This window comes from Salmo salar, chromosome ssa15 (assembly GCF_905237065.1).
Source record: "Salmo salar chromosome ssa15, Ssal_v3.1, whole genome shotgun sequence".
Taxonomy (NCBI): Eukaryota; Metazoa; Chordata; class Actinopteri; order Salmoniformes; family Salmonidae; genus Salmo; species Salmo salar.
Window position 1 is genome coordinate 4,636,748 of NC_059456.1, and position 19,076 is coordinate 4,655,823.

General features: G+C 44.9%; 1 protein-coding gene across 4 annotated transcripts in view; it reads left to right on the forward strand.

Annotated features, from left to right (window-relative positions):
- LOC106570894 (extracellular matrix organizing protein FRAS1) overlaps positions 1 to 15,359 on the forward strand; it is a 364,444-nt gene extending 349,085 nt beyond the window's left edge. For 2 of the 4 annotated variants that reach the window (XM_045695380.1, XM_045695381.1), the window contains exons 63-74: positions 129 to 316; positions 626 to 901; positions 5,068 to 5,300; positions 5,743 to 5,903; positions 6,113 to 6,327; positions 7,457 to 7,607; positions 8,162 to 8,429; positions 9,535 to 9,651; positions 10,076 to 10,242; positions 11,848 to 12,053; positions 13,308 to 13,454; positions 13,661 to 15,359. In XM_045695380.1, coding sequence (XP_045551336.1) covers positions 129 to 316; positions 626 to 901; positions 5,068 to 5,300; positions 5,743 to 5,903; positions 6,113 to 6,327; positions 7,457 to 7,607; positions 8,162 to 8,429; positions 9,535 to 9,651; positions 10,076 to 10,242; positions 11,848 to 12,053; positions 13,308 to 13,454; positions 13,661 to 14,335 — 2,804 coding nt within the window. In that variant the 3' untranslated portion in view covers positions 14,336 to 15,359. Of the gene's footprint in view, positions 1 to 128; positions 317 to 625; positions 902 to 5,067; positions 5,301 to 5,742; positions 5,904 to 6,112; positions 6,328 to 7,456; positions 7,608 to 8,161; positions 8,430 to 9,534; positions 9,652 to 10,075; positions 10,243 to 10,516; positions 11,827 to 11,847; positions 12,054 to 13,307; positions 13,455 to 13,660 lie in introns of those variants that run through there. The other 2 variants (XM_045695382.1, XM_045695383.1) reach the window with 2 other exon arrangements.
- Positions 15,360 to 19,076: the final 3,717 nt, after the last annotated feature.

A 19,076-nucleotide genomic window follows, 5' to 3' on the forward strand; every position in this document is an offset into this window, starting at 1 on the left:
CACCTGTTTCAGAGGGATTTTGACAGGAAATGTAATACATTTTTACATTATTGAAGGTATTTTCCATCACATGTCGACGATGCAGCATAAGGAAATATTGACTTAACTTTTTTGGTCTTTCTATGAAGGCATGGACCACATCCTGTTCAAAGTGGAGATTCTGTCCAATGAGGACAGGGAGTGGCACGAGTCCTTCTCATTGGTCCTCGGTCCTGACGATCCGGTGGAGGCAGTGCTTGGAGAGATCACCACGGCAACAGTCACCATCCTGGACCAGGAAGCAGCAGGGAGTCTCATTCTCCCGGCCACGCCCATCGTAAGGAGCATTACTTAATTCAATCTGAATTATAATGTAATTTTAATAAAACTATTATTTTCAGAACTTGCCAGAAAAAGAGCCAAGACAAAAAAAACATAAACTTTAAACTTTCCCTCAAAGATTGTAGCCACAGATACTTACAGTATCTTCTCTGGCCTAAAGCCTACCTTTAATATATGATTAATGATGTGACATATTTCACGATAAACCCTTTCTTCTGTTAACAGTCTTGAATAAAAATGAGGAATTGACCCCAATCAATTACACTTACTCCCAACACCCACCCTACCTCCCTCTCTCTTCCAGGTGGTATCTCTGTCAGACTATGACAACGTGGCTGAGGTGTCTAAGGAGGGCAGTAAGAAGCAGCCTGCGCCTGGTTACCCCTTGGTGTGTGTGACGCCCTGCGACCCGCACTACTCCAAATACTCTGTGATGAGGGAGCGCTGCAACGAGGCAGGCATCAACCAGACCTCTGTTCACTTCTCCTGGGAGGTGGCTGCCCCTACAGACACCAACGGGGCCAGGTCACCCTTCGAGACCGTCACTGATACCACACCCTATACTGGTGTTAACCATATGGTGAGTAGTCGAGTAGTAGTCGTAGCAGTATAGTAGTAGTAGTAGCAGTAGTAGTAGCAGTACTACAACAGTGGTAGGCCTGATCACCGACAACAACGAGACAGCCTATAGGGAGGAGGTCAGAGACCTGGCCGGGTGGTGCCAGAATAACAACCTATCCCTCAACGTAACCAAGACTAAGGAGATGATTGTGGACCACAGGAAAAGGAGCACCGAGCACGTCCCCATTCTCATCAACGGGGCTGTAATGGAGCAGGTTGAGAGCTTCAAATTCCTTGGTGTCCACATCAACAACAAATTAGAATGGTCCAAACACACCAGGACATTTGTGAAGAGGACATGACAAAGCCTATTCCCCCTCAGGAAACTAAAAAGATTTGGCATGGGTCCTCAGATCCTCAAAAGGTTCAACAGCTGCAACATCGAGAGCATCCTGACCGGTTGCATCACTGCCTGGTACGGCAATTGCTCGGCCTCCGACCGCAAGGCACTTCAGAGGGTAGTGCGTACGGCCCAGTACATCACTGGGGCAAAGCTGCCTGCCATCCAGGACCTCTACACCAGGCGGTGTCAGAGGAAGGCCTTAAAAATAGTCAAAGACCCCAGCCACCCCAGTCATAGACTGTTCTCTCTACTACCGCATGGCAAGCGGTACCGGAATGCCAAGTCTAGGATAAAAAGGCTTCTCAACAGTTTTTACCCCCAAGCCATAAGACTCCTGAACAGGTAACCAAATGGTTACCCAGACTATTTGCATTGTGTGCCCCCCCAACCCCTCTTTTACGCTGCTGCTACTCTCTGTTTATCTTATATGCATAGTCACTTTAACTATACATTCATGTACATACTACCTCAATTGGCCCGACCAACCAGTGCTCCCGAACATTGGCTAACCGGGCTATCTGCATTGTGTCCCACCACCCGCCAACCCCTCTTTTTACACTACTGCTACTCTCTGTTCATCATATATGCATAGTCACTTTAACCATACCCACATATACATACTACCTCAATCAGCCTGACTAACCGGTGTCTGTATATAGCCTTGCTACTCTTATTTTCAAATGTCTTTTTACTGTTGTTTTATTTCTTTACTTACCCACACACACACATACATTCTTTTTTTTCTTCTTCGCAACTATTGGTTAGAGCCTGTAAGTAAGCATTTCACTGTAAGGTCTACACCTGTTGTATTCGGTGCACGTGACAAATAAACTTTGATTTGAGTAGTAGTAGTAGCATTTGTAGTAGCAGTATAGTAGTAGTATAGTAGTAGTAGTAGTAGCAGCACTATAGTAGTAGTAGCAGTAGTGGTAGTAGTAGTAGTAGCAGCACTATAGTAGTAGTATTGACAGTAGTAGTGGTAGTAGTAGTAGTGATAGTAGTAGTGGTAGTAGTGCAGTAGTAGTGGTAGTAGTAGTAGTAGTAGTAGTAGTAGTAGTAGTAGTAGTAGTAGTAGTAGTAGTAGTAGTAGTAGTACAATAGTAATAGTAGTATAGTAGTACTAGTAGTAGCAGCACTATAGTAGTAGCAGTAGTAGTAGTAGTAGTAGTTGTGATAGTAGTAGTAGTAGTAGTGATAGTAGTAGTAGCAGTAGTAGTGGTGATAGTGATAGTAGTAGTAATAGTAGCAGTAGTAGTAGTAGTGATAGTAGTAGTAGTAGTAGCAGTAGTAGTAGTGATAGTGATAGTAGTAGTAATAGTAGCAGTAGTAGTAGTGATAGTAGTAGCAGCAGCAATAGATGACTGGAGTCTTTGACAATTTTGGGGGCCTTCCTCTGACACTGCATAGTGTATAGGTCCTGGATGGCAGGAAGCTTGGCCCCAGTGAGGTACTGGGCCGTACGCACTACCCTCTGTAGCGCCTTACGGTCGGATGCCGAGCAGTTGCTATACCAGGCGGTCATGCAACCAGTCAGGATGCTCTCGATGTTGCAGCTGTGGAACTTTTTGAGGATCTGGGGACCCATGCTTATTCTTTTCAGTCTCCTGAGGGTCTTGGTGTGTTTGGACCATGATAGTTTGTTGGTGATGTGGACACCAAGGTACTTGAAACTCTCGACCTGCTCCACTACAGCCTCGTCGATGTTAATGAGGGCGTGTTCGGCCCTTCCTTTTCCTGTGTTCCAGGATCAGCTCCTTTGTCTTGCTCACGTTGAGGGAGAGGTTGTTGTCCTGGCACTACACTGCCAGATCTCTGATCTCCTACCTATAGTCTGTCTCATCGTTGTCGGTGGTCAGGCCTTCCACTGTTGTGTCGTAAGGCAAACTTAATGATGGTGTTGGAGTCGTGCTTGGCCACACAGTCGTGGATGAACAGGGAGTACAGGAAGGGACTAAGCACGCACCCCTGAGGGGCTCCCGTATTGAGGATCAGCGTGGCAGATTTGTTGTTACCTACCCTTACCACCTGGGGGCAGCCCGTCAGGAAGTCCAGGTTCAAGTTGCAGAGGGAGGTGTTTAGTCCCAGGGTCCTTAGCTTAGTGATGAGCTTTCTGGGTGCTAAGGTGTTGAATGCTGAGCTGTAGTCAATGAACAGCATTCTCACATAGGTGTTCCTTTTGACTAGGTGGGAAACAGAAGTGTGGAGTGCAATCGAGATTGCATCATCTGTGGATATGTTGGGGCGGTATGCAAATTGGAGTGGGTCTAGGGTTTCCGGAATGATGGTGTTGATGTGAGCCATGACCAGCCTTTCAAAGCATTACATGGCTACGGGGATGTAGTCATTTAGGCAGGCTACCTTCTCTTTCTTGGGCACAGGGACTATGGTGGTCTGCTTGAAACATGTAGGTATTACAGACTCGGTCAGGGAGAGGTTGAAAATGTCAGTGAAGACACTTGCCAGTTGGTCCACGCATGCAATGAGTACACGTCCTGGTAATCCGTCTGGCCCCGCGGCCTTGTGAATGTTGACCTGTTGTTTATTATGCTCTACGGAGAGCATGATCACACAGTCGTCCGGAACAGCTGGTGCTCTCATGCATGCTTCTGTGTTGCTTGCCTCCAAGCGAGCAGAAAAGGTCCACTTCAGTCAGTGTAGATGAAAGGGAGGAGACAGGTTAAAGAAGTATTTTTAAGCCTTGAGACAATTGAAACATGGATTTTGTATGTGTGCCATTCAGAGGGTGAATGGGCAAGGCAACTCAATTTTAGGAAGTTGTCCTTAATGTTTTTTACACTCATAGTCTAGTATAGTCAGAAAAAGTTACATCTTAAAGGCTAATAAGGCTGATGGAACCGTTCATAGAGGGTTCTAGGAAGAACCTTTAGATGATAAAACGGTTCTAGGTCGAACCATTTACTGAGGATTCTATGAAGCACCAAAAAGGGTTCCCCTATGGGGACAAACCAAAGAACCCGTTATGGTTCTACTTAGCACCTGTTATTTCTATGAGTGTAGAATCAGTTACTAGTGGTAATGATATGTAGGAGAATGTTCTGTTGTAGTCTGTGTGTTTGTGTGTGTCTGTGAGCGTTTACAAAAATGAATTTCTTCAGCTGATTGACAGACTGATTGACTGATTGACTGACTGACTGATTGACTGACTGACTGATTGACTGATTGATTTACTGATTGACTGACTGATTGACAGACTGACTGGCTGGCTGACTGATTGACTGAATGATTGATTGACTGACTGGCTGACTGACTAACTGGCGTGACTGGCTGACTGATTGACTGGCTGACTGATTGACTGGCTGACTGATTGACTGGCTGACTGATTGACTGGCTGACTGATTGACTGAATGATTGATTGACTGACTGGCTGACTGACTGACTAACTGACTGACTGGCTGGCTGACTGATTGACTGACTGACTGACTGACTGATTGACTGACTGATTGACAGGCTGATTGTCTGACTGACTGTCTGATTGATTAATTAACTGATTGACTGATTGATTGACTGATTGGCTGATTGACTGATTGATTGATTGGCTGATTGACTGACAGGCTGATTGATTAATTAACTGACTGACTGTCTGACTGATTGACTGACTGATTAATTGACTGACTGACTGATTAATTGACTGACTGACTGATTGGCTGGCTGGCTGATTGATTAATTGACTAACTGGCTGACTGACTGCCTGGCTGACTGACTGACTGACTAACTGACTAACTGGCTGATTGACTGACTGACTGACTGTATTTGCTCCACAGGTCCTGGACAGTATCTATTTCTCTCGGAGGTTCCATGTGCGCTGTGTGGCCCAGGCCCGGGACAAGTCCGGCCATCTTGGAACACCCCTGAGGAGTAACATAGCAACCATTGGCACCGAGGGTTCCATATGCCACACCCCTGTTACCACGGGAACAGCCCGAGGGTTCCAGGCCCAGTCGTTCATCGCCAGTCTGAAGTATCTGGATGTCAAACACAAGGAGCACCCCAACCGGTGAGCAGGGAGTCATTCACACACACACAAACACAATGAGCAGGTGTGCAAACACACAAACAGTCATGCAGCCAAACATACTATAACACAAGAAGCTACCCAACCGATGAGCTCACCAAACACAAACATATCTGCATATGGTCTATAATAGTTCTAGAACACCTCCATATGGTCTATAATACATTTTTTTTTACATTTTAGTCATTTAGCAGACGCTCTTATCCAGAGCGACTTACAGTACTGAATGCATACATTTCAATTCATATACTTTTTTTTCCCCCCATACTGGCCTCCCGTGGGAATCGAACCCACAACCCTGGCGTTGCAAACACCATTGCAAACACCATGCTCTACCAACTGAGCAATAGTTCTAGAACACCTCCATATGGTATATAATAGTTATATAACACTAACCTTTTGTTGTCTTCTTTTTCTTCTGCAGTATCCACATCTCGGTGCAGATCCCCCACCAGGATGGTATGCTGCCCCTAGTGTCCAGCATGCCCCTCCACAACCTTCACTTCCTGCTGTCAGAGTCCATCTACAGACAGCAGCACATCTGTTCAAACCTGGTCACTCTCAAAGACCTGCAGGGGGTCTCTGGTGAGCATACACACACTTGATCACACACACACACACGTGCTTGATCACACACACGTGCTTGAACACACAGCCACTCATCCTTAAAATGCACTTACGCTTCAACACACACACACACACACACACACACACACACACACACACACACACTGATGTGCACCAAATAATATAAATCCTCCCTTTAACAAAAGTGTGTTTGATATGTGTTTCAGAGACGGGTTTCCTGGATGATGTCCAGTATGACAGTATCTCTCTGGGTCCGGGTTATGACAGACCCTATCAGTTCAACCCCAGTGTCAGAGAGGCTAAGAGCATCCAGCTGTACAAACACCTCAACCTGAAGAGCTGTATCTGGACCTTCGATGCCTACTACGACATGACGGAACTCATAGACGTCTGTGGAGGCTCAGTCACTGCTGACTTCCAGGTACGCTACAATACGCCCTGCAGTGGGTTAGAGGGTCACATAGAGGGTTAGGGGTCACATAGGGTTAGGGGTCACGTAGAGGGCTAGGGGTCACGTAGAGGGCTAGGGGTCACATAGAGGGTTAGAGGGTCACATAGTGGGTTAGGGGCCACATAGAGGGCTAGGGGCCACATAGAGTGTTAGGGGTCACATAGAGGGTTAGGGGTCACGTAGAGGGTTAGGGGTCACTTAGAGGGTCACATAGAGGGCTAGGGGTCACGTAGAGGGCTAGGGGTCACGTAGAGGGTTAGGGGTCACATAGAGGGTTAGGGGTCACATAGAGTGTTAGGGGTCACATAGAGGGTTAGGGGTCACATAGAGGGTTAGGGGTCACATAGAGGGTTAGGGGTCACATAGAGTGTTAGGGGTCACATAGAGGGTTAGGGGTCACATAGAGGGTTAGGGGTCACATAGAGGGTTAGGGGTCACATAGAGGGTTAGGGGTCACATAGAGGGCTAGGGGTCACGTAGAGGGCTAGGGGTCACGTAGAGGGCTAGGGGTCACGTAGAGGGCTAGGGGTCACGTAGAGGGATAGGGGTCACGTAGAGGGATAGGAGTCACATAGAGGGCTAGGGGTCACATAGAGGGTTAGGGGTCACACTGTACTCTAGTGTTTATCATGCTCTGAATTCACTTCTGTTTCCTTTCATTTTTGGAGGCTTTCCATTTCTGGCACATTACTAGTGGACATAATATTATCACAGATATCCCTTTACACACCATAAGACATTATGATTGGAGTCCACAGTACTATTGTGTCCACATTGGCTAGTCAGGTTGATTTGCATTGACTTTGGTTTCCCAGTCACGTGAGCACACAGGCAGTAGAAGGCTTGAATGATCAGATAGAGTTTACATGTGACTCATCCCAACCACAGTATGCAAAACATTCTAGGACTGACTACAGGTGTTGCTACTGTATGTCACCTTATATCATGCCATGTTTAGTAGCATTACGTCATATCATACGGTGTCAACTTGGTCATGTCTTGTGTATGCCCCCCCCACAGGTTCGTCAATCAGTTGTTCCTGGTTGAGTAGTGTTATTTCCTGTCACTTTATCTTATGTCATGCGCTATGTCCCCCCAGGTGCGTGACTCGGCGCAGTCGTTCCTGACGGTGCAGGTTCCTCTCTATGTGTCGTATATCTACGTAACGGCTCCCAGGGGCTGGGCTTCTCTGGAACACCACACTGAAATGGAGTTCTCTTTCTTCTACGACACCGTGCTCTGGAGGACAGGTGTGTGTGTGTGGGGGGGGTGTGTGGGGGGGCTGTGTGTGTGTGGGTGGGGGCTGTGTGTGTGTGTGGGGGGGGGGGGGGCTGTGTGTGGGGGGGGGGCTGTGTGTGTGTGGGGGGCTGTGTGTGTGGGGGGGCTGTGGTGGTGGGGGGGCTGCGGTAGGGGGGATGTATAAGGGGCTATGTGTGAGTGTTAAATGTAATATTATACATGTATGTATGTTTCTGTGTAACTCCATTTAACTGGTATGTTTCTGTGTAACTCCATTTAACTGGTATGTTTCTGTGTAACTCCATTTAACTGGTATGTTTCTGTGTTACTCCATTAAACTGGTTTGTTTCTGTGTAACTCCATTTAACTGGTATGTTCCTGTGTTACTCCATTTAACTGGTATGTTTCTGTGTAACTCCATTTAACTGGTATGTTTCTGTGTTACTCCATTTAACTGGTATGTTTCTGTGTTACTCCATTAAACTGGTATGTTTCTGTGTTACTCCATTAAACTGGTTTGTTTCTGTGTAACTCCATTTAACTGGTATGTTCCTGTGTCCACTAGGCATCCAGACAGACAGCGTTCTGTCAGCCAGACTCCAAATCATCAGGATCTACATAAGAGAAGATGGCCGTCTGGTCATCGAGTTCAAAACACACGCCAAGTTCAGGGGCCAGTTTGTCCCCGAGCACCACACCCTGCCTGGGCACAAGTCCCACCTGATGGCCCCGGACCACCTGGGGGGGATAGAGTTCGACATGCAGCTCATCTGGAGCGCCCAGTCCTTTGATTCTCCCTACCAGCTCTGGAAGGCTACCTCCTCTTACAGCAGGTCAGTAAACAGACATACTGTTATATACAGTTATAGATATATATTAATAGATATACCCAGTCCTTTGATTCTCCCTACCAGCTCTGGAACGCTACCTCCTCTTACAGCAGGTCAGTAAACAGACATACTGTTATATACAGTTATAGATATATATTAATAGATATACCCAGTCCTTTGATTCTCCCTACCAGCTCTGGAAGGCCACGTCCTCTTACAGCAGGTCAGTAAACAGACATACTGTTATATACAGTTATAGATATATATTAATAGATATACCCAGTCCTTTGATTCTCCCTACCAGCTCTGGAAGGCCACGTCCTCTTACAGCAGGTCAGTAAACAGACATACTGTTATATACAGTTATAGATATATATTAATAGATATACCCAGTCCTTTGATTCTCCCTACCAGCTCTGGAACGCTACCTCCTCTTACAGCAGGTCAGTAAACAGACATACTGTTATATACAGTTATAGATATATATTAATAGATATACCCAGTCCTTTGATTCTCCCTACCAGCTCTGGAAGGCCACGTCCTCTTACAGCAGGTCAGTAAACAGACATACTGTTATATACAGTTATAGATATATATTAATAGATATACCCAGTCCTTTGATTCTCCCTACCAGCTCTGGAACGCTACCTCCTCTTACAGCAGGTCAGTAAACAGACATACTGTTATATACAGTTATAGATATATATTAATAGATATACCCAGTCCTTTGATTCTCCCTACCAGCTCTGGAACGCTACCTTCTCTTACAGCAGGTCAGTAAACAGACATACTGTTATATACAGTTATAGATATATATTAATAGATATACCCAGTCCTTTGACTCTCCCTACCTGCTCTGAGGGCCACCTCCTCTTACAGCAGGTCAGTAAGGGTTACTCGGTGTGTAAGCTTTTGTTCCAACCTGTGTCTTCTGCATGCCACAAAACAGTGTTAGCCTGCTGAGCTAAGTTAAAGGCTAGGCATTAGCCTGGGGACCTAATGTAAGTCGTCAGGTCTCAGGGCAAGGTTAAATCATAATGTAAGTGTGATTCAGAAGCGTCTCTGTTAGAGGAGCTTTAACATAATGTATGCGCTTGTTGTGTTCCAGGAAAGACTACTCTGGAGAGTACACAGTGTTTCTGATCCCCTGTACCGTGCAGCCAACCCAACCATGGACCGACCCTGGAGACAAGCCTCTGTCCTGCACAGCCCACGCCCCAGAGAAGTATGTCCCTCTACAGCCACTAAACACTACTTAGTGAGGGCCCCAGAGAAATATGTCCCTCTACAGCCACCATACACTACTTAGTGAGGCCCCCAGAGAAGTATGTCCCTCCACAGCCGCCATACACTTCTTAGTGAGAGCCCCAGAGAATTATGTCCCTCCACAGCCGCCATACACTTCTTAGTGAGGTCCATACACTTTTGCCATGCTCCTATCTAGACATTCTTGCCGTGCTCCTATCCAGACACTGTTGTCATGCTCCAATCTAGAAACTTGGTTGGCAAGTAAAGATATGGTTGATTTGGTTAAATATGTCACACAAACATTTGTTGTGGTGTTCCTCAAGGCTCCATCCTAGGACCTGTTTCATATGACCATGCTCGACATAAACGGTAAGAACCTGACATTTTGTCATCTCTCCCAGGTTCCAATTACCTATAGCCTTCCAGCAGACCAACCGACCGGTGCCTGTCGTGTACAGCCTCAACACAGAGTTTCAGCTGTGCAACAATGAGAAGGTGTTCATGATGGACCCGGCCGTCGCTGACATGTCCATGGCTGAGATGGACTACAAGGGAGCCTTCTCTATGGGTACAATAACTGTTCCACACACAAGTCACAGGGCAGACTCAAATGAAGAGAACGGGGATAGTTGAGCTATTACCCATTATCTACATGACCATACATCCCGACTTACACAAAGATTTTGTAAAAATATACACTATTTCCCTTTCCACAGTGACGGAAAATGGAAAGCATGGCTCAATTTACCACACTTGCCCATATGTCTGTGATGCCACTGGGTTCAGAATGTGTGGCCCTTATATCCAGTCATGTACAACTTGTCTCTCTGCTGCCCCTACAGGCCAGACACTGTACAACAGGGTGCTGCGAATTACAGTATTGTCTTTCTGCTGCCCCTACAGGCCAGACACTGTACAACAGGGTGCTGCGAATTACAGTATTGTCTCTCTGCTGCCCCTACAGGCCAGACACTGTACAACAGGGTGCTGTTTATTACAGTATTGTCTCTCTGCTGCCCCTACAGGCCAGATGCTATACAACAGGGTGCTGTTTATTACAGTATTGTCTCTCTGCTGCCCCTACAGGCCAGATGCTATACAACATGGTGCTGTTTATTACAGTATTGTCTCTCTGCTGCCCCTACAGGCCAGATGCTATACAACAGGTGCTGTTTATTACAGTATTGTCTCTCTGCTGCCCCTACAGGCCAGATGCTATACAACATGGTGCTGTGTATTACAGTATTGTCTCTCTGCTGCCCCTACAGGCCAGATGCTATACAACAGGTGATGTTTATTACAGTATTGTCTCTCTGCTGCCCCTACAGGCCAGATGCTATACAACAGGTGCTGTTTATTACAGTATTGTCTCTCTGCTGCCCCTACAGGCCAGATGCTATACAACAGGTGCTGTTTATTACAGTATTGTCTCTCTGCTGCCCCTACAGGCCAGATGCTATACAACAGGTGCTGTTTATTACAGTATTGTCTCTCTGCTGCCCCTACAGGCCAGATGCTATACAACAGGTGCTGTTTATTACAGTATTGTCTCTCTGCTGCCCCTACAGGCCAGATGCTATACAACAGGTGCTGTTTATTACAGTATTGTCTTTCTGCTGCCCCTACAGGCCAGATGCTATACAACAGGTGCTGTTTATTACAGTATTGTCTCTCTGCTGCCCCTACAGGCCAGATGCTATACAACATGGTGCTGTTTATTACAGTATTGTCTCTCTGCTGCCCCTACAGGCCAGATGCTATACAACATGGTGCTGTTTATTACAGTATTGTCTCTCTGCTGCCCCTACAGGCCAGATGCTATACAACATGGTGCTGTTTATTACAGTATTGTCTTTCTGCTGCCCCTACAGGCCAGATGCTATACAACAGGTGCTGTTTATTACAATATTGTCTCTCTGCTGCCCCTACAGGCCAGATGCTATACAACATGGTGCTGTTTATTACAGTATTGTCTCTCTGCTGCCCCTACAGGCCAGATGCTATACAACAGGTGCTGTTTATTACAGTATTGACTTTCTGCTGCCCCTACAGGCCAGATGCTATACAACAGGTGCTGTTTATTACAGTATTGTCTCTCTGCTGCCCCTACAGGCCAGATGCTATACTACATGGTGCTGTGTATTACACTATTGTCTCTCTGCTGCCCCTACAGGCCAGACATTGTATGGCAGGGTGCTGTGGAACCCGGAGCAGAACCTGAACTCAGCCTACAAGCTGCAGCTGGAGAAGGTGTACCTGTGTACTGGACGGGATGGATACGTGCCCTTCTTCGACCCCACAGGGACTCTGTACAACGAGGGCCCTCAGTACGGCTGCATCCAGCCCAACAAACACCTCAAACACAGGTTCCTGATCCTGGTATGTATATCTACAGAGATGGAAAGAGGTCATGCGTCCTATGTTTTCCATGTCTGCCATGGAGCTGCCCATCCTAATACAGGTTTTGTGGCAATTGTGCCCTCTACTCATCTCTATGATGGTACAGTTTCTATTCAACTCCCGTTGTCCTCTTGTAGTGGTTGGAGATATTGGTGATGTTCCAGGTTGTCCTTTTTTCGCGCTGCACATCTCAGCAGATTTCCATGTCACATGAATGTGCTTCCTGAGGTGCTTAAAAACACTGATAATCTGTGCAGTGTGACTGAAATTTTGACAAACCTGGAATTGCAGGCAGTGCCACTCTTTGTAGATTTACATATAGTCCTTTTATCAGACACTTTTATTCCAACCCAACTTGTATTACAGAGAGCACACTGCACATTGCACAACCTAAGTGTTTGCTTGCTCCACGCTTTTACCAATTTGAGAACACATCGTTGACTGTGACCTTTTGGTTTGTCTGTGGTATGTCACCCAACGTAAACAGCCACCCATGTGACCTGATAGACTGGTTTGATCCACGTCGCTCAGGGCATAGTCATGGACTTAAAGAGATAAGACTTTGAGCTGTTCAAATAGGAGGAATCTTATTGGTGTACAAATCACTTCTCTGGTATCGTATTGTTGGATCATTTATGCTAATGTTTTCAAAAATGGGTGTATGGCAGGCTATTGTCACAAATGCTGGAAATTTTACATTTTACTGAAACTGCTTGTTTTACTGAAACCACATTTTACTGAAACTACACATTTTACTGAAACTTTACATTTTACTGAAACTACACATTTTACTGAAACTACAACTGAAAGTCCAACCTTTACTTAAGCAATAAGGCCTGAGGGGGTGTGGTATTTGGACAATATATCCCGGCTAAGAGCTGTTCTTATGCACAACGCAACGCGGAGTACCTGGGTACAGCCCTTAGCCGTGGTATATTGGCCATATACCACAAACCCCCGAGGTGCCTTATTGCTATTATAAACAGGTTACCAATGTAATTAGAGCAGTATAAATACATGTTTTGTCATTATCACAGCTGTCAGCCAATCAGCATTCATGGCTCAAACCAACCAGTTTATAATGAGATTTAAACAACAATTGTACTAATGTACTTTCTGCATCTATAGCCCACATCCAGCAGTTATCTAGCCTTGTTAGCATGTATGCTAGTGTTTGATTTGATAGTGTCTGGATAAGTTGAAATAACGGTGTTGTTAACGTCTCTCCTTTAGGACCGGAAGCAGCCTGACATCTGTGACAGGTACTTCCATGACGTTCCCTTCGAGGCTAACTTTGCGTCGGATATCACCGAGCTACAGACCATGACAGCCATACCTGGTGTTGATGGATTTACCATGAAAGTTGATGCCCTGTACAAGGTCAGCAAAGACAAAGACTTATCCACTTAACTGTAATGATTTATTCAATGATAATGTACTGCTTATGAATGCATTATATATGAGTTCGAAATGTGTTATGAAGGCCTTAGGTACCCTTCAAAAAGGTCTTCAAGTTTGAGAGTAACTCTCTCAGTAACTGATCTGACTTATCTCCATGGTAACTCTCTCTCTCTTTTGATTGACAGGTGGAGGCGGGGCATCAGTGGTACCTTCAGGTGATCTACGTGATTGGTCCAGATTCCATATCCGGCCCCAGGATTCAGCGCTCTCTGACCTATCAGCTCACCCACAGCAGCGGCGGGGGGCGGACTCGCCGGGACCTGGTCAATCAGCTGAGCCAAAGCATCGGCCACAGCCGTGCTCGCCGGGACCTTGTTGACCACAGCGGACGTCTCACTCTAGACCAGTCTCTGATATATGACAACGAGGGTGACCAGACGAAGAACGGAACCAACATGAAGACTCTCCGCCTCGAGGTCCCCGCTGCCTCAACCTTTAACCACCAGATGGGCGGTTCGGTGGGTGGGGGCGTGGCAGCACTAACCCTGTTGGTCCTCGTCCTGCTGGCTTCATGTTTACTCTTCAGGAAGTGCCGACGATCGGCTGGGAAGAAGCCGTCCCAGATGGCGGAGGAGTTCCCTCTGAACACCAAAGTAGAGGTGTGTTTGGAGAGGACCCTGGAGAAGAACTTCAGCTCCAAACACTGCACCGTCAGGAACATCAACATCAACCGCAACTACGACAACGTCAACTCCAAGGTCAACAGAGACGCAAAGGTCAACGGAGGGGCAAAAGTCAAGCAGGTCAACTTGGAGGTCAAGCTCCACAACAACCTCAACAACGACGGCACCGAGGTCTGAGGATCCATTGTTTACCCTGGCTAGATAATTTCCCAGGCGGGCTGCCAACGTTGTCAAATTGAAACTAGTAGAAGTAACAGTTCTACTCAAGGGGAAACATCTCCCGGTGTGGAGGAGTATTTTATGAGACATCTAAAAGAAATGTAGTTTTCTAAAAAGCGTTTGTTTGTACTTATGGAATGAAATATTGTTTGTTAATGTATTTTTATATGACCGTGATGAGATATAAAAGTAAAAAGGGAAGCGTTGTTTTTGACCGCCAGCTATGCAGCGTTTATTCAAATCATTTCAAATCTGGGCTACCTCAGGAATAGGGAAACGAGTGAACAACTATCGAACTATGGCGTAAAACACGATTGATTGTGTCATTATTTGAATCTATTTGGCTCTCTTTAGTTTTTTTTTTTCTTGTTTTCAACTTGTCATCGTTGTTGAACGACTAGAGAGTTTGGAATCAGTCAAGGGAAATATGCTGCCTTGTTTTTGCTTTTGTGTTTCCATGACAACAACAACGCCAAAATGATCAACATATGGTAGCCCAGGTACTTTGCTACAGCTTGTCGTGAATAATTTGAATAGTTCAGTTATAGCTCGGCTGCATTATTTAATCGCAGTGCCATTAATATGACAACTATGAAAGTATTAAACACAGTCAGGACCCCAATCCTAACTCCACTTTCGTTCATCATTCATTCATTTCAATGGAAGATTTGCACCAAAACTTTAGGTTACAGGCCTATAGCGTGTTATGGTCTTCTGCCCACAACTAAATGAGTAGTGTTGTAAATTATATATTTTCAAGTGCAATTAATCCATGAACACACTCTCTCCTCAAACTAAGTTCTCTGCATGTGGAACTAAGATCCAGCCTAGTAATATGGTGTGACACCCTATCCCCTATACCAGTGTTTCCCTACTCCAGTACCCCAACAGCCCACCTCCAGTCCTCCAGTAACCCCAACAGCCCAACTCCAGTACCCCAACAGCCCAACTCCAGTCCTCCAGTAGCCCAACTCCAGTCCTCCAGTACCCCAACAGTCCAACTCCAATCCTCCAGTACCCCCAACAGCCCATCTCCAGTCCTCCAGTACCCCCAACAGCCCAACTCCAGTCCTCCAGTATCCCCAACAGCCCAACTCCAGTCCTCCAGTAACCCCAACAGCCCAACTCCAGTCCTCCAGTACCCCCAACAGCCCAACTCCAGTCCTCCAGTACCCCCAACAGCCCAACTCCGGTCCTCCAGTACCCCCAACAGCCCAACTCCGGTCCTCCAGTACCCCCAACAGCCCAACTCCAGTCCTCCAGTACCCCCAACAGCCCAACTCCAGTCCTTCAGTACCCCCAACAGCCCAACTCCAGTCCTCCAGTATCCCCAACAGCCCATCTCCAGTCCTCCAGTACCCCCAACAGCCCAACTCCAGTCCTCCAGTACCCCCAACAGCCCAACTCCAGTCCTCCAGTACCCCCAACAGCCCAACTCCAGTCCTCCAGTACCCCCAACAGCCCAACTCCAGTCCTCCAGTACACCCAAAAGCCCACATTATTGTTGTAGCCGCAGACAAACTCACCTGATTCAACTCATTGAGCATTGGGCTGTTGGGAGTACTGGAGGTCTGGAGTTGGGAAACATTGATATATACTTTATAGTGCACCAATGGGTCCTAGTCAAAAGTAGTGCACTAGGGAATAGGGGTGTCTTTTTGGACGCACACTGGCTGCATTTACACGGGCAGACAATTCTGACCTTTCGACATCACATTTTTTTCACAGCTAATCTGATTGGTCAAAAAAACAATTAGTGAATAATGATCAGAATTGGGCTGCCTGTGTAAATGCCTATGTTATTTTTTAAATTTAGACAAAAAGCTCAACAGCTTTCCATAAGTGCCATTACATGTAGTACTGTCTCATGCATTTCCAAATCCATACAAATAGTCCAAAGTGTTTTCACCAAAAGGGTAAAAAGTGGAATACTACTGCTGTAGATTAGATAGCCTAGCTACGTTGGTACCCAGCCACCTACTCACTCACTCACTCCCATTGGATGCTGCTGTAGCCTTGTGATTATTACTATAACAGAACTGATTTCTTTATTTTTTTTATTTCAATATGTTAGTTAAATTGGAATATTTTATACAAGATGTGTGTCTGTTTTATTTTATGCCTTGCCTTTAGTGTGCCAAAACACCCCAAATGCCTCAGTTCTATATTTGTGATGTACATACAAGTACAATGCCACAACACCATGGTTGCATCTCAAATGGCATCGTATTCCCTTTGTAGTGCACTACTTGACAATAGGGCACCATATTGACAATAGGGCGCCATACAGACAATAGGGCGCCATATAGACAATAGGGTGCCATATAGACAATAGGGCACCATATAGACAATAGGGTGCCATTTGGGACATTGCCTATGTTCACTCACATAATTATTTAACTGTTGATATTGCAGTATGCATAATTATCATGTTATTACCCATATCATTTATTACCCATATCATGTCATTACCCATATCATGTTATTACACCATATCATGTCATTACCCATATCATGGTATTACACCATATCATGTTATTACCCATATCCTGTTATTACCCATATCATGTTATTACCCATATCCTGTTATTACCCATATCATGTTATTACCCATATCATGTTATTAGCCATATGTCATTACCCATATCATGTTATTACCCATATCATGTTATTACCCATATCATGTCATTACCCATATGTTATTACCCATATCATGTTATTACCCATATCATGTCATTACACTATATCCTGTTATTACCCATATCATGTCATTACCCATATCCTGTTATTACCCATATCATGTCATTACCCATATCCTGTCATTACCCATATCATGTCATTACCCATATCATGTCATTACCCATATCATGTTATTACTGTATGTTTGGTCAATCATCTGTTAAAATAATGTGTAACATTTGTGGTGTGTGTTTGTAAGTGTTATAACACAACCAATCATTGATTGATTGATTGATTGATTGATTATGGCAGACGACTACTTCAGCACAGCATCCCACAGCACTGAATGTTCTGCAGAAAACCATTTTGTGGGGCATTGGTTTGTCAATAGCTCTCTCTCTCTCCCATCTCTCTCCCTCTCTCTCTCCCCCTCTCTCTCTCCCTCTCTCTCTCCCGCTCTCCCTCTCTTTCTCTCTTTCAATCTCTTTCATTTCATAGAACTGCGTGCCTATCAATAAAACAGTGGGAAGTTGGAGATTTTTGGTGCTATCATTTATGGAAATAATTCCAATGCTATCAATATGATGCCTGTATTCGGTGCCTTTTTAGTAATAAAAATGTTAAACACACGCTTGTATATTCCTTGCTAACTGGGTTGTTTCTGGAAGGCCAATCAAACCTGATAGTGTTCCAGGTTTAACCAGTAGTTAGTGGTCAGTGCTGTATGGTAATAAAACTATCAGTCTGTTTCAAGAAGGAGCAACAGACCTACAAGACATTTTTACTACTAAAAGTCCATTCCCCCCCAAGGGGCTCTGGCACAGCCTGTACACGGCTTATGTTCAAACCACAAACATGATTTTTGTTTTGAGGGATTGTAAAAAAAAAAAAAATGGTTTGCTATGTTTGCTGAGTAACCATTAATTCTCAAACATCCATGTAGCACCTGTCTGCATCCGTACAAGCTTTATTAAAAACCAATATGAGATATGAGCCTCCCCAAGCCATGTATATTTAAGTAGAGTAGGCCTACACACTGGGGGAAAAAAATGGTAGAATCAACATTGTTTCCACGTCATTTCAACCAATAGAAGTCAACACTATTACGTTGAATCAATGTGGAAAACTGATTGGATTTGAAAAAAGTCATCAACGTAAGGTAATTTTGTATTTTTTTCCCCCACCATTTTAACCTAAATCCAGTGACATGGTGACCTTTCTTGTTGATTTCATGTTGAATTCACATGACTCAAAATCAACACTATGTCATAGGTGTCGTAAGGATAGGACCAAGGCGCAGTGGGTAAAGTGCTCATCTTCTTATTTTATTAAAGAAAACACTTAATCAAAATAAACAAATGACAAAAACAGTCCAGTAAGGTGCACAGACTATACTAGAAACAACCACCCACAAAACACAAGAGAAAACAAACCCAACTAAATATGGCCTCCAATTAGAGACAACGACAACCAGCTGCTTCTAATTGGAGGTCATTGCCAAAAACCCAACATAGAAATAGAAAACTAGATAAACACATAGAAATAGATAACGTAGAACATAAACCAAAAACACCGAAACACACAAAACAAACACCCCCTGCCACGCCCTGACCAAACTACAATAACAAATAACCTCTTTTACTGGTCAGGACGTGACACACTAGACATTGAACTGATGTCTGTGCCCAGCAGGTACTGTGTATCAGTGTTCTAGATTAATATACAGGGTAACAGTGTTCTAGATTAATAAACAGGGTAACAGTGTTCTAGATTAATAGACAGGGTAACAGTGTTCTAGATTAATAAACAGGGTAACAGTGTTCTAGAATAATAAACAGGGTAACAGTGTTCTAGAATTGCACTTCTGACATGGTACCAATACTATTCAACATTTTAAATCAGCATTTTGAGGATTCTATCAAAAGTGAATCAGCAAAGTCATACTTGATAGAGAAGTGCAGTAGTCTATGGAATGTACCAAACGTGGGCCTGTTCAACAGGTCATCTTTTGTTCTCCAGG